This window comes from Phocoena phocoena, chromosome 9 (genome assembly GCF_963924675.1).
Source record: "Phocoena phocoena chromosome 9, mPhoPho1.1, whole genome shotgun sequence".
Classification (NCBI taxonomy): Eukaryota; Metazoa; Chordata; class Mammalia; order Artiodactyla; family Phocoenidae; genus Phocoena; species Phocoena phocoena.
The window spans coordinates 51998597-52014892 of NC_089227.1; the positions used below are offsets into that span (position 1 = coordinate 51998597).

The 16296-nt window shown below is 33.9% G+C and overlaps 1 protein-coding gene across 1 annotated transcript in view; it reads right to left on the reverse strand.

Annotated features, from left to right (window-relative positions):
* The window catches only part of CFAP69 (cilia and flagella associated protein 69), a 64720-nt gene that overhangs the window by 31219 nt on the left and 17205 nt on the right, over window positions 1-16296 (reverse strand). Inside the window, exons 5-12 of the mRNA XM_065883556.1 lie at window positions 13902-13978; window positions 10953-11051; window positions 7408-7557; window positions 7122-7299; window positions 5304-5427; window positions 2998-3046; window positions 2781-2902; window positions 353-569 (exon numbers count right to left, since the gene is read on the reverse strand). Coding sequence (XP_065739628.1) covers window positions 353-569; window positions 2781-2902; window positions 2998-3046; window positions 5304-5427; window positions 7122-7299; window positions 7408-7557; window positions 10953-11051; window positions 13902-13978 — 1016 coding nt within the window. The remainder of the gene's footprint in view (window positions 1-352; window positions 570-2780; window positions 2903-2997; window positions 3047-5303; window positions 5428-7121; window positions 7300-7407; window positions 7558-10952; window positions 11052-13901; window positions 13979-16296) is intronic.

Sequence of the window (16296 nt, forward strand, 5' to 3'; positions counted from 1 at the left end):
TAAAACAATATATGGTTACTAGTAAGCATTCAATAAATATTTGTTGAATGATTAATTAAAATATTACAGGACAGTATAATTATTGGATGGGCCTAATAATATAAAAATTTAAATCAGTTTATATGAATGATTTATTTTACTGAAAGGTATGCATCAACTATGCTAACATTTACTAATGTCTGACTATAAATGAAATCTCAGGCTTTTTTCCTTAAAACACCATTTAAACACATTAAGATCACAGAAGGCCAGATCTACTAGTTCTCCTTTTAATTGTATTTCTTTTTCTACACCGCCATTCAGTTGAAATATGTAGATTAGAATTTTGACAGGAATCTGAAAGGCCACTTACCTTCACCGTCACACCATTCTAAAAATGCAAGGACGTGAGCATTTCCCTGATACAACATGTACTCGTCTATTAAAAAAGGAGCCACTGATGACAAAGTGGCAATTGCGTGCAGTTGTAATTCTTCGTACTGTGCTGCAGACCATTCAACTATTTTGTGTTTCTCAGGCTTTTTAACATAGGTAAACAAAGCCAAAATAACTTTGCCATCAATTAATAGCTATGAGAAAGGGCAAAAAGTACTATGTTAGAAACATAATTAAAACAATTTTATTTAATATAAGAAAATTTAATAAAAGATTTCCAATTTGATGTGTTATTGATGATCATTTCAAAATACTTTCTTCCTAAAGATTCCAAGCTATGTTAAGTACCAGAAATTAAAACAACCCAAAACCAAACTCACTAATAACAACAGTTCACTATGATCCCCCTTTCTGGGATATACACTCTATGGCTGACAATAATATAAAGTAAGTATTAGTTTTTTTAATCTATGCTGCTTATATATGCAGTTTACCTCCCGCTTACGATAAAACCACAGGAGTTGAAAATTTAGAGCAAATAAACTGCTGGTTATTTCTGTCTTCCTTACTTTTGTTTCTTAAAGGAAACATTTCAGAGACTCAATTGTATATATACTTTAAGAAGTCAATTTTGTCTGAAGTTATGATAATAGACTATGGCTATTTTTAAGCATAGGCAACAGAACTTATACAAATACTCTATCCAGTGAATACCAGTCAGGTCACAAGCCATAGTTAATTACACGCCAAGAATTTTAAAACTGTACTGAATCCATGATGTCAATAAAAATAAAACAAAAATGCAAAGCTATTATTCTGATTGATATATATTTATGGTTCACAAGATAGTAACACACCATGTGCTATATTCTATTCAATTTTCTTTTCATCTGGCATTATTCTACAAAGATTTTTTCACAATAAATCTATGAATTTTTCTAAATTTTCTACTATTCCACATGGAAAGAGCACAAGATTTAGAACTGAGAAAACAAGAATAGCAATTAGTTCTAGCACTGCTGTAAGTAGTAAGTGGATAATTTTTTTGAAATACTCTGTGAACTGCACATAACAGTACACATATTCATTATCACTACCATTACTGAGCCACAAACACAAACATATGACAGAAAAAAAATTAGTTGATTCCATTGCTCACATAGTGCTTTAAGAAGCTTATCAGTCTTTGTGCCATTTGACTTTGTTGTCAAATAAAATTGGTTTATAAACTATAGTGTAAATTTTATCTTTGTAGCTGTCATTTTAATAGTTATATAATACTCCACAATAATAATAAACCATATTCTATTGAATGATTTTCTATATTGCATTTCAGAAAATACATTTAGCTTCTATGGAGTGTACGTTTTTGATATGAATAATAAAGTTATAACTGTAAAGACAGTTTTTTTCTGAGCATTTTTTAGTATATTCTTCAAAGTGGCATTACCAAAAAAAATTGTTTTTAGCTCTTTTAATCCTCATAATAAGTCCATGAGATAGGTGTTTTGACCACTTTGAAGTTGAGATAACTGGAAATTTAGAGACGCTAAACTATGTATTCAATATCACATTGCTAGAAAGCGACAGCACTGGATTCCACCTGACTAAAGCCTTAACCACCATATTATACCACATTTATATTATCACTAATGAAACTGATAGAATGAATCCTCCCTTGGAACTTGAAAGAGTTTTAAGACTAAAATGAAATTTCAATTAATGCAGTAATAACTAAACTAATGGAATTGTTAGTAAGTAGTATATTTTTTTCTGTTGCTTTATAGTTTACAAAGCCTTTATCTCAGTCTCACAACAGAAGGAGGAACTGAGCGTCAGAAAGTTTAGGTGACTTTGCCAAGACCATACAGCTAGTAGGCAATAAGACAGAAGTGAAATTAATTTCCAGTGCTCTTCAAATTATACCATACTTTATGTAGGATATAAAGTATTAAGATAATTCATGGGTAATAAAAATATGTACATAAGGAGGTTAGATCTGTGTGGAGAAAAAGCAGGTTCATACAGTTTGAGATGGGCAGCGTAGAGATGAGCAATTTCCTCCAGCATTAAATCATCCCTCATTACTATGGTCAAAGATAGACTATTAGGCTGGGTGGTCCTATATGGATTTTCTTTCAGTTTATGTTCTCTTATTCAGGAGCTCTAAATATATAAATCTCCCCGGTTCTCCTGCTTTTCCTTGGTTTATGTGGTTTAAATTTAGGTAAATTCACTGTTCATTAATAGATAAGAGACATTTTGAAAAAGTGAAATTCCAGTGAATACGAGTTTGTTACCTTCTATGGTAATATATGGGCTGATGAAAGATTTGCAGCTGTGGCTTTTAAAACATTATACTACAAAGTGAGACAATTTTAATTTTTATTTTGATTACTTTTTACCTGTATAGTAGATAAATCTTTACAAAAGGTCACAATTATATTGAATAGCAATTTCTTCAACTCAAAATCTTCATAGGAATTAGAAAACTTAAGACCTTTTACCAAAGGATTTTGGTTTTTAACTGTGAGAGGGGAAAAAAAGGCAGAGTGAAATAAAAGCTGAAATGATGTATGACTCATTAAGGTAATTACAAGTTGAAAGTTTTATGGTTTTTACCTTCATTAAAGGTTGCAAATAATATCAAATCCCTGGTAAAGCCACACTCCTAATATAAATACACAAAATAAACAGAAGGATGAATTAATTATATGGAAATTAAGTTACAGATGCCCATATTTACTTAATATGTAGGTATTTTTTTATCAGACTCTCCTTGTCATTCATCTGAGTTCATAAAGCACTAATAATAAGGGATGAAAGAAAATAAAAGCATATAGCCAGATAAACTTTTAATTTATTTAATATTAAACGTACTTCTGTAGGTTCTAAAAAATATTACATTATTCTATGAACATTTTACAAGATACTGTTTAAAATTTGGTAAGAACCCAAAACGTACGGCTAGAAGTAACTTATGTAATTCATTATCTATACCTTCAAGGGATGAAAGAAGGGAAGAAAACAGTTATTTTCAACAGCTTTTCTTCTTAAACACCCCCTGGCTCCCCACCCTGACCCCAACCACTCTCAAATATGTCAAAGGTTTGGTCAAGAGACAACAAACAATTCCTACTTAACATGAAAAGCCCTGAAGAATGACCAGAAAACATTTCAGCGTGAGGGAACTCATTCCTGACAGAGATATCCTAGTTGGACTTCGGACATTAGGGAGAATTTATAGGGACAAACCTTGGGCTTTTGAGTTTGCGACTATATATTCCTACTACTTTAAGATCCATATGGTTTCTTTAAAGTGAGAAGATGTTATTCCTATTGACTCACATTCATGGAATTCACCTGAATGTTTGCAAGGATGCTAATGAGAATTTATTGACTGACCAGGGGCTTCCACAGAAACATAGGCCCACCTACACATTGCAACCTTGACTAGGAAGCTATGTAGGACGTTTTCCCCATTTGCACAGTATAAATTCCATGACTGTTTGGTTTTTTAAAAAATTTTATTGAAGTCTAGTTGATTTACAATGTTGTGTTAATTTCTGCTGTACAGCAAAGTGATTCAGTTATACATATATTCTTTTTCATATTCTTTTCCATTATGGTTTATCATAAGATACTGAATATAGTTTCCTGTGCTATACAGTAGGACCTTGCTGTTTATCCATCCTAGATATAAGTTTGCATCTGCTCATCCCAAACTCCCAATCCTTCCCTCCCCCACCCCCTCCCCCTTGGCAACCACAAGTCTGTTCTCTGTATCTGTGAGTCTGTTTCTGTTTCATAGATATGTTCATTTGTGTTGTTTTTAGATTCCACATATAAGTGATATCATATGGCATTTGTCTTTCTCTGTGTGACTTAGTATGATAATCTCTAGGTCCATCCATGTTGCTGCAAATGGCATTATTTCACTCTTTTTTATGGCTGAGTAGTATTCCATTGTATATATATACCACATCTTCTTTATCCATTCATCTGTTGATGTCTTGGCTATTGTAAATAGTGCTGCTATGAACACAGGGGTGCATGTATCTTTTCAAATTATAGCTTCGTCTGATATGTGCCCAGAAGTGGGATTGCTGGAGCATATGGCAACTCTATTTTTAGTTTTTTGAGGAACCTCCTTACTGTTTTCCATAGTGGCTGCACCAATTTACATTCCCACCAACAGTGTAGGAGGGTTCCCTTTTATCCACACCCCCTCCAGCATTTGTTTTTTGTAGACTTTTTTTTTCAATATTTATTTATTTTGGCTGCTCCGGGTCTTAATTGCAGCACGTGGGATCTTCACCGGGGCATGCTGGATCTTTAGTTGCGGCATGTGGGATCTTTTTAGTTGTGACATGCAGACCTCTTAGTTGTGGCATGCGAACTCTTCATCATGGCATGCATGCAGGATCTAGTTCCCCTACCCCCGACCAGGAATTGAACCTGGGCCCCCTGTGATAGGAAGCACAGAGCCTTACCCACTGGACCACCAGGGAAGTCCCTGTTTTTCTGTAGACTTTTAAATGATGGCCATTCTGACCAGTGTGAGGTGGTACCTCATTGTAGTTTTGATTTGCATTTCTCTAATAATTAGCAATGAGGAGGATGTTTTCATGTGCCTGTTGGCCGTTTGTTTGTCTTCTTTGGAGAAATGTCTATTTAGGTCTTATGCCCAGCTGAGTAAATTATATTTGTGAGTAAATTATAATACATGAGGAGGATCTCAACCTTCCAAAGGGATGCAAAGAATAACTGGTAGAGTGCAAGTATACTGGTGACCATAATGACATTACAATATAACTTGGCATTACAACAAAGTACATAAATGTTACAACATAGTTCAGGACTCCCTCCTCCCCCCACACCCACCACTTCCACAATTAGAATTAAAATGCAATTTGATTCATACTTACAATCATTGGTGCTCCAGGATTTTGAGATATAATTGTTGTGATCACTAATATGTCATTTCTAAGCTGACGATCATAATTACTAAAACCTCTTGTAAACAGATTTTTAAATACTTTCTTCAAAGCCCTAAAAAGTGAAGTCATATCTTTAAAGCCATCTTTCTATGGAAATACCACCTAAGTGTCTACCAACAAAATCTCCCTTTTTACATTTTACTACTCATTTCAAAATATTTCTAATCTTTTCTATACAAATCTGCCTCTAGTTCTCTGAGGGACTAGATAAGAATCCCTCAGTCCAATCTATACCTGGTGGTCAAAGTGACTGCTCTAAAATAAAGATTCAATCACGTCATTTTCCTTTTTAAAATTACTGATACTTAAAGCCTTTTCTTTGTTCTTAGGATAAAGTCCTACCTCCCTACCAAGGCTTATCATGTCTTTCATGTTACAGTCCCTGCTAACATTGTTAGCTTCATCTTTTACTATTCCACCCTGTAGTTTTTGCTCTCACTATATTGAATTTCTTTCAATTTTTTTGATTTTGCTAAATTCTTCTTTCACTTCTGTTCCCCTGTCTAGGATGCTCTCTGCATGCAGAACTCTTGTGTTGCTAAGTCACATTTATCATTCAGATACCAGATTAGGGTTTATTAGGAAGTGCTGATTAACTCTCCAAGTCTGGGTCAGGTTCCCTGTACAATGGGCATTTGTTGCGTTATCTTCTAGGAGCCACTTGTCCTTCTTGTGATAATAGTACCCTTATGTTTATTTAGGCATTCACTCTTTACCCACTTTTGGTCTTGTAAAGCTGCCTTCCACTAAAAGGAAGCGAGTTAGAGCATTCCTTCTTTCTGTCACTGTAACTCACTCTGAAATGGGCATATGGCCAACACCAGACCTAAGGGTCAACAGGGACTCAATTAGAAGGATTTCATTTGAGCTTTTGGAATAGCAAGTCTTATCTTCTGCTTGGTTTGGGGTTGTGATTATGTGAAGCTAGACTTTGTAGGTCTTACCATATGGATCTTGAGACTAAAGCCAACACCGTGGAAAATAGTGCAGAGGGATGAAGAGGGCCCAAGTCCTGATATTTGCTGAGCCTTGAATACAGCTGCACATGAAACCAGTTTTATCCTTGACTTTGTAGTTACATGAGCCCATAAAATTTCCTATTCGGTTTAAATCAGTTGGGTTGGGGGTTCAGTTGCTTGCAAACAAAACTGTGCTGATCCACCATCTTCAGGAGAACATGAAGGACCTTGCAGTAATCTCTTTCATAACATTTAGTATGCTCTCTTTTAGTTGCCTATTTACTTGTCTCTATCCCTTAACATAATGCAAGTGCCGTGAAAGCAGAGACCATTTCTGTATTGTTTTCAGTTGTATTTCCACAGCCTAGTACTGAACTTGGCACAGAGCAGACAATAATTATTTGATGAATATATGAATAAGTAACTCAAAGGCTCACTCATATTTTATTGCTAATGCTTACTGTAGTATCTGGAAGACAGTAAGTACTCAAAAATGGGTTTACTGAATGAACAAATGAAATAGTTCTTTTAAATATCTAATTTTACTTTATACATACTCAAGGACATAATTTAGTTTTGTTAACAAGCTACTTTAAAAGCCTTCCACATAGAAAAAAAAGACTTGTTATTGTGCAGATGCATTTATACTATGGTACAAAAAATGTCCTGAAACATAGCCATTACATGAATCAAAAGCCTAATTGAACATAAATTTTTAAAAAAATTTAGTTATGTCACTGGCTATCGTTTTAAGGTTAAAAATTCCTATCTAACCACATATACTTACAGCAAACATTCCAAGTTACTAAGCTGTTGTATGATTTCTTCTTTTGAAGACTTTTCCAATAAGTTCCAAAGTATTTCGGATGAACGAAATAGAAGCTGTCCAGAGGGATCTGGGTCATTGAGGTGAGCACAGATTGCACCGGCTGCTTGTGCTTTCACCATTAAAGTACAATTAACTTCTGAAAATAAATTTTAAAATTATTTATGCTGTACAGCCTTGACATTACTAGATAAAAACAAAAATAGTTGAGAATGAAGTGTTCAAATATGTACAATAATATACAAACCAGAAGCTGAGAGATGTTGTAGAGTTTTAAGTACCCAAAGTTTCTCAACAAGTTGATTTTCAAACAACACCAATGACTGGACCATTGTTTTTGCCAATCCTCCAACTTCAGCCATTTTAATCTTATATGATGAACTAGCCTGCTGGTAACCTAACAACAATTAGTGAATAAATATGTACAGTTATTTCACATAGTAATCATCTACATTAAACAAAAGAATGAGTAAACATTAAACAACAGCAACAACAAAAACTTTAAAAAAGTGTATGGCATGTTAAGATGGTATAGCACAGGGATTGGCAAACTTCTATAAAAGGCCAGGTATCAGTATTTTAGGCTTTGCAGGTTATAAGATTTCTCTCTCAAATACTCAACTCTGCTACCATAGCATGAAAGCAGGCATAAACCATACAAAAATAAGTGGACATGGCTGTGTTCCAATAAAAATTTATTTACAGAGGGCCAATTTTGGCCTAGGGTCCATAGTTTGCTGATCCCTGGTGTAGCATTTGAAATAGGACTGCAGAGTTGGAGGCATATCTTAAATTCTAAAAAAGAACAATATTTCTTTTCTCTAGATATACCTTTCCATAAAGGAAAATGGCATGATTAAAAATACTAAATGTTTTCACTATTCAAGTCAATACATTACTTTAGTGCTTTCAAGGGACCATAATTAGGTGATGAAATAAGAGGTGAAAATATAATGCTGTTCTGATAAATGCTAGTGAAAATGGTATCTTAGGGAAGTTTGATTCTTGGCGACATGTCTTATAATAATTTCCTTCTGCTGTAGCGCCTGTGAGAAACACCACCTCTCCTTTGATACAGCTGCACAGGTACCGGACCAACTACACTCAACTAGAGAGATTAAATACACAGCAGAGGGTACCTGCTCACGTGAGACGCAGCTATTTTCTCTCTTAGTGATATACTTATCTACCTCCCTGACTTCTTGACTTTTGAGACCAACTAGATTCTTTAACTTTGCCATAGTTCTGAGATGTCTGTCAGTTTGTCTTGTCTTTCTGAATTTGATCTTTAGCCCTGGACAAGGCCCTGTCCACTCCTGTGATGGGTTCTCTATGGTAAGGCCCTAGCTACTCACTTTAGGCATTTAAAAAATATAAAGAGAAAACCACAAGTTGCAGAATTTCACCATCCAGAGAGAACAACCTTAACATTCTGGTATATTTCTTTTGTTTTTTTTTTTGATCAATAGATATCTACTAAGCAGCTACTATGTTACAGATTATTGTAAATCTGGTATATTTTTTACTGATATTTTTAATGTATGCATATAACTTTAACAATATACTATATGCAGAATTTTACATTCAACTGCAGCCACTAAAGATTTTATTGTAAGCCTTTTCTCATTCTATATTTTCCCAAATCATGATTTTATTTGCATAATAGCCATAATGGTCCATATGCATGGACCAACCAAAATGTACTTTATACTTACTGTATCTTTATATATTGAGTTTACATTTCTACAGAAGGATATAGTAATATTAAGGCTCATGGACCTGATTCCTGTCTCCAGGGCTACGTCTCTTACTATTGCTCTACTGAGGACTTTTCAGCTGTGGTCCCAGCTATCCAGCCATGCCCATCACCTGAAACCAACTGTGTGACAGCTAGTGAGAGCATTGCCTAAGATTCCCAATTTTCAGAGCCTGGTCAAATTAAGGTCAACCTCACTTCTCTGCACCTTAACTCCTCTGTCCTATCTTATACATCATTTGTCTCCCTTTCTTTCTATTTTAAAAAGACTGTGTATATATTGCCTAGGTTAACCCTAAACTTGTGCTCTTAATTCCATCCTCTCATGCCTTCTTTGGGAATTTCACCCTCCAATTTTCCATGTACTAGCTTCTTATTCCTCTGCCTATAGGGGAAAACTTCATTTTTCCCTATCCTAAAAATTATAAATAATAACAAAACCAAATATCTTCTTTGATTTTGCTACCAGTTGAATTGTTCTCCATCTTCCTTCTTTTTCTTCTCCATCTGATTTTAATATATAAGTCTGCATTCACTGCCTCTGTTCTCACAATCCTCTCATTCTTTAGTCCTGTATCTGCCCTGACCACTTTATGGCAATAGATCTGCCAAAAATGAACTACAACTTTTCAGATATCACATCAGTTGGCGTTTTCATTCCTCAATTACAGAAGCCTCTACAGTATTTGACACTGAGACCACTACTTCCCTCATCAAACATTTCATTCACTGGCACACAAGACATGGCAGTCTTTAGCTTTTCCTCCTCCTCTCTGAACCTTCCTTCATTGCCAGTTTCTTTGGATTGCTTTTTGTTTTGTTTTGTTTTTCCCCAGATCTCAATATGGGCACTCTCCATGTTGCTGTTCTTGGTCCCTTGCTGCTTACATGCTTTATCTCCTGGAAAACTCAAGCATCCTGATGGTTTCAATTTTCATCTCTATTTGGGTGAAATTCAAACCTGTATTTCTGGTCTCTGCTTTTAGTATCCAATGTCTACTATCTACCAAACACTTCCTCCTGTTTATCTCATCAATAGCTCAAATCTGACAGTTAATAATGTCTTTACTCATTTCTCTACTTCAGATGTCCTCCCATTTTTCCCTATTCATAAGTTAGCTTTCTTTTCTACCAGTCTTATTGCCACCCATTTAAAGGAACATATAACTTAAAAATGTATTTTATATCTTCTCTCCTTTCCTAGATTGATTATGAATTACAGAAACTATGAAGGTAGGAAGTATGTCCTAAGTAACATTATATCCTCTACATTGCAAGTGCCCTCTATCTTGATACCACCCATTTCAGTGTGACTCATTTTATCATTATATATTATGATCCCTTAGCTGTAACATGCAGAACTCTTTTTCCAAACATGGTAGAGAATGTTATTAGCATTAGGAATTTAACATCTAGTTGGGTGGGACAGATAAATGTTAGAAAATAATAATATTATCAACAGTATTAAATAACATGAATAGTAATAATTATAATTAAACTAACTTGGGTATGACTTTAAAAATTCTGTTATATTTAGCATCAGAATAAAAATCTAAAGTTGAAAAAAATACATAAGTTTTTTTGTTTAAAATGACTGAAGAGTTTGAGACTACCAAAAGAACTGTTTTGATGTGTTGCATTTATTTACTTTTTAAAAATTAATTAATTATTTTTTATTTTTGGCTGCGTTGGGTCTTCACTGCTGCACACGGGCTTTCTCTAGTTGTGGTGAGCGGGGGCTACTCTTCGTTGCAGTGCGTGGGCTTCTCATTGTCCTGGCTTCTCTTGTTGCAGAGCATGAGCTCTAGAGCGCAGCCTCAGTAGTTGTGGCCTAGATCTGGGATCTTTCCAGATCAGGGCTCGAACCCATATCCCCTGTATTGGCAGGTGGATTCTTAACCACTGCGTCACCAGGGAAGCCCGATGTATTGCATTTATGATCCCACTCTGTCTTTCCAAGTTCAAAGAGAAATGAGAAAGACTGTTCTATTTTATAAAGACATAAGTTATTACTGAAAGACTATTGAAAACTTTACCTGTAATATGCTGCTTTGGTGGTTCTGCATGATAAAAGTCAATAATACACTTACAAATTTGTATCCTCAATTCAGAACTTGGTATTATCATTAAGTCACCTGCCAGAAAGATAAACAAATGCTATTCAACAACAGTGCCATAAGTTTATTTGCAGTTTTAAGCATACAGTGTTAGTAACATGATTAAAAATATCATCAGAGATTCAAACTGGATCATGTAATTTTATACACACACACACACACACGTGCGTGCGCATGCATGCACAAAACACCCTGAATATCTATCCTTGTAACAGCTGGCCCCTCAATCAACTCAGTCTCTCCTTCCCAGGAAGAAAAGAATGGTAATTAGCAGCATAAATGCTAGAACTAGATTGTCTAAGATTAAATCCTGGCTCTGCCACTTACTACCTGTATAAACTTGTCTTTTAGTTTTCTCATCTATAAAATGGTATAACAATAGTTACCACTTTAAAGATTGCTGTGAGAATTAAATGCATTAGTATGAGAAAAGGGCTGAGACTTTTCCTCCCTAACTAGAGAGTCAGTAATCTGTTGCCTCTAATAATGCATCCTTTCCTTAGAGAAGTTCCAAGTGAGCTTTTCCTCCCTAACTAGAGAGTCAGTACTCTGTTGCCTCTAATAATGCATCCTTTGCTTAGAGAAGTTCCAAGTGAGCTTTGCTCCCTCAGTTTATTGACAGACTGGAAGACAGTGAGTTTCTAGGCAGTCTTTGCCCTGCAGGTAATAGTTTTATGTTCAGGTTATTGCGGTGGGGATGGAGGATAGGGAATATTCCTTTTCAGTCATATTTAAACTACTTCTGAATTGGCTTCAGCCTATATTTCAAACTGGATTGTATCTGCTCTGGTGAAGTCCTACAAGTATGATCCCTAAGAGAATCTGAAAATGATCAGTAGGATTCTGGAAATGATCCAGAATGTCCTCTGGGAGCCTGAGGACAACTGGAGTCAGGAATATCAGCTTCAGGACTGAAGCAGATCTGCTTGGATTCTCTGAGGGAAAGAGATAATTAGGTGTGCCTTGAAGACTTGTGTTTTGCATTAGGCGTTGCATAATGTTTATCTCTGGGGGTAGCCAGTGGGTGGGGAAACAAGCAGACAGAAGGAGGGAGCACGTAGGAAAGGCTCACCCTAGCTTGAGAAGAATCTATCAGCAAAAGCTAGCACTTAAAAAAAAAAGATAGGTTCAAGATTATTCTCTTAATTTTTTTGGACCCATCCTTTGAAGGTGAAAACTCACTATGTTTTGAAAAAAATTAGGCAACAGGAACAACAAAACTTTTCTAATAAAACTATCCAAACGTTCAAGTTTATGGGAAATTCTAAGGTTTCTCATCTGCTTCACCACCCTTTTAGTTCCTGTAGGTTTAGATCATCTCTCACAGTTTCCTGTTTATAATCTCAGGGCAGAGTACCAACTTTTTCCTTCATATGTTTCCAGAATCCTGTTCTTAATTCAGAAATATCTATCATTTAGAAGAAAAAGTAATATAATTTACTAGTACGTAGTAGAAACTGGAAGTTACTAAAAATGAATAGCCTTTGTTCAAAACTTTGTACTACAAACAATTATTTTAGTTTAAACTCATGGTTCCAGCAATTAAAAAAATGAGGGACAGAGCAGCAGTACTTACGGTAAGTAATCAGTGAAAGGAGTCCATTTTAAGCTAAGAGTTCATACTGCCCTCAAATGAGACAGTAATATGTTCTGTAGGCAGGCATTCAGCAAAGAGTAGACTGACACAGTAAAAAAGCTCCATGTATTTATTATACAAATGCTATTTACAAATAATAAGGGCAACAGAGATTTTTTAAATGTTATCAACCAAACCTACACTTTTTATCTGTTAATACTATCATATCCTCTTCTAGGTTGGCTTCTCACTGTAAATTTCCACTGATGAGAGATTCACAGAATTAAAGTTTCCCATTAGTTTCTAGTCTTCCTGCTCCTTAAGGTCATCTTACTTAACTCCCCATGTTTATTCTAATTTCCTTGATACCTTCACCAACTTTAGGCCATAACAATTCCTCCCAAAGTATCTACAGTTGAAGATTATGAAATTTATTTAGACATAAAAGTGTTAGTGTCTATGTTAAAAATTTTTAATGCCTTTTACTTATATTAGTTTCTATCATCTTTCAGTATGGAGTATAATGCTGGGAACATAACTATTCAGTAAATATTTATTTTTAATTTGTTAGGCCATTTGTATATCTTTTATTTCTCCTGTACAAAGACCTAAATTAATAAGCATAAATTTAATGTGGGATTTGTTTTGGGAACATGCTGTTATGTCTCAGGGGCTGATTCAAGGAGCTATAGTGTTTGATCTCATTTCTAAAAAATTATTTTCTTTCTCTAGAAAACTGAGCAATAACCCAAATATGAAACCTGCTTATAATATTTTTCATATTTTTTATACAAAAACACAGGCATCGTTATGTATATTATACTAAAGCTCCCAATATCCCACCATTTTATGATTTTATTTAAGACTTTAAATTATTTAATGAACAATTTGGCCCTTGCTAAATTGTTAGAATTGCTAACAATTCCAGCAATCAGTTAGGTTCAAGCAATGATTAGAGTTCAAAGATGAAAATATTTTTGTGATTACTGAAAGAGAGGAACACATACTTCTGATTTACAAAAAAAATGTCCCCAAACATTTCATCAAACTAAATATATAACATCAAAGCAAATAAGTGCACATAAGTATCTGCCAGTCCTTAAAATTAAGGAACAAAAAATCCTGTTGGTATCATGAAACACCCGAGTAGAAGATAATACAAAAAACGTCACCAAGCACACTGTGATTAATTCCCAACAAGAAAAGAGCCTAGATTTGGAGAAGTATCCTTAGTGAAACTTTGTGCAAGAGCTATTTCCTTCTTGTCAGTAGGGCCTATCATCTCAACTCACCCAGAAGTGCAATTGAATTAGCAGTATCTTCAGCATATGTTATTTCATCCGATACTTTCTTTTTCAAAAATGGCAAGCTTCAATAAGAATGAAGAATATATGAGTTATGTTTAATGAAGTCCTTAATTGAAGCATCATTTGCAAAGTAGAGGAAAATTTCTTTTCTAAAGATTAAAATGAGGATAAATATCCTGTTTCTTTAGCCCTGGAGAATTAACAACTACCAAAAATATTTCTGTGTTTCTAACCAGTTGACCAAAATAAAATAAAACAAAATAAAATAGGTTTATAAAAATGAAGAGACATGGACATACAAGGCAAGCGTTAAGAAAGCCGTCTTGAAACAGTACATAAATAAAAAAACTTAAGAATCTTCTTTCTCTCTGAGGGCAAAATAATACTAGATTATACCTGTACTATTAAAATTAGGAAGACATTGGAAAATCTGATACAAATCACAGATCTAGTCTCACCTATAACTTAAAGGCTGTTCAAGGGCTTTTTCTGAAGTTTTTGAAACTCCAGTTAATAGATCAATGGTCTATTTGTTCTTAAAGGTCAGTGACTTTTTCCTTATTAATTGGATCAGTTACCATCCATGAAATAACAAATATACTTTTTGAGACACTAAAGAATTTAACAAATATTAATTATATTAGAATTACATTTCACAGCTAATATAACCAAAGTTATCTGAAAATAATTTATTCACAAATCATAAAAGATAGGGCACTCGAACCTAGGTCATTAGTCTAACTGTCAGAGGAGAGAGAAAAGTCACTTCCTAAACAAAAAATATAAACTATTTCAGGAGTTCAAAATTTGAACTTTGTATCCTATTTAAAGATATTTAATATATCTTATATATAGGACTTTAAATTCATGTTTTTCAAGAAAAATTAACCAAATAGTTGAAAAAGAGCACTTGGAACTATCACATGTGGATGTATATAGGTCAACTGGAATTAAAAGATATTTCAAGGGCAAGTTATGAAAAGGAATATTTTATAAATACCATAGAGGTTCATTTCTGGTGTTTGTTAGAATTTTTCATTTGAAATAAATAACTTAATTACTTGATATCCAGCTCATTGTTGAATCTCTAAAGTGAAGAACTATAAAACAAATTGTTCTTGTCCTCAAATTTTTTCCTTTTTTACCAAAGGAAACAACCTAAAAGATAAAGCATCAGAAGAGTTTTCCACCAAAAAGGTTATGAAAAAAAATAAGCATTATACTTCTGATGCACTGAGAGAAACATACTACTTAGAGGCCAAAACAGAAGGGTTTGATTTTATTTTTTAATTTCCTATGTTTTTATCTCCCAAAAATGTCCTGAAAAGAGAATCAAGTGAGGGTGTGGTGTGGAAAAATGCACGATGAAAGTAGAAATTAGGAAAGTTAAAAAAAAAAAAATGATGTGAGTAATTATGAAATATGAAGGAAAGTGAAGAGTGCATTTCAAAAGATTTCTCATATTATGCAATGAAACATTCAGTCACAGCTTTCATAGAGAACCAATTCTTGGTGGAGCTCTGTAGGAGTACTGATGTTGAAAGTAATGCTTGCATATCTGGTGTTCTAAGACTTGCATAGCCTCAAAATCTGAAAGTGTTTTACATAATATTATCTCACATCAATATAACAATAATTTCCAGTTAGTACATTACAGTTCCTTGAGAGCATCAGAGCAATAATTTATTTCTTTATTTTTCATGGTCTCTATTAAAAAGTAAGGTGTGGTAAGGGCATTCAATAAATTTTTTTTGAACATCTATTCAGATAACAAAATCTTAAATGTAATTACTTACAAAATTGCAAATATTATTGCTACTAAATCTAAAAGTGAGAGATAAACCTACCATATATACATAGTCCTACTAATACTATTATTTATATATTAAAAGAAACTCACTATTTAAAAAGTAAATTGGTAGAAAGGTTTAGAAGGTTAAATTGTCAGAAAAGTTTATTCCTTGTTTAAGAAATTTCTTCTACCATATTATATTGAAAACCAAAAACATATATTTTAATATACATCTTGATTAGCCACTATGTGGCTAGTTCCCCCAAATCATTGAAGAAAAAATAGTACAGAGGATGGAATATATAAATTTTATAATTCTGATCTCTAATTTACATTTTGAAAAAAATATGCCAAAAATAATTTGGTGATAAATCATTCTTTATTCAAATTTGGAAGATCAAATAAAACGTTTTGACTCTCATGTCTTTGAGAGTCAAATTTCTTAGAGAGACAGAAAAAAAACTAGGCAGAAACTATTAAGTATTGTCCATAAATTTTCTCAAGGATTCTCTAAAAATATTATTTCTTTGTTTTATCTCACATTTATCATTCACTTGAGAGCAATTTATTATGAGAAAACATTCAAAT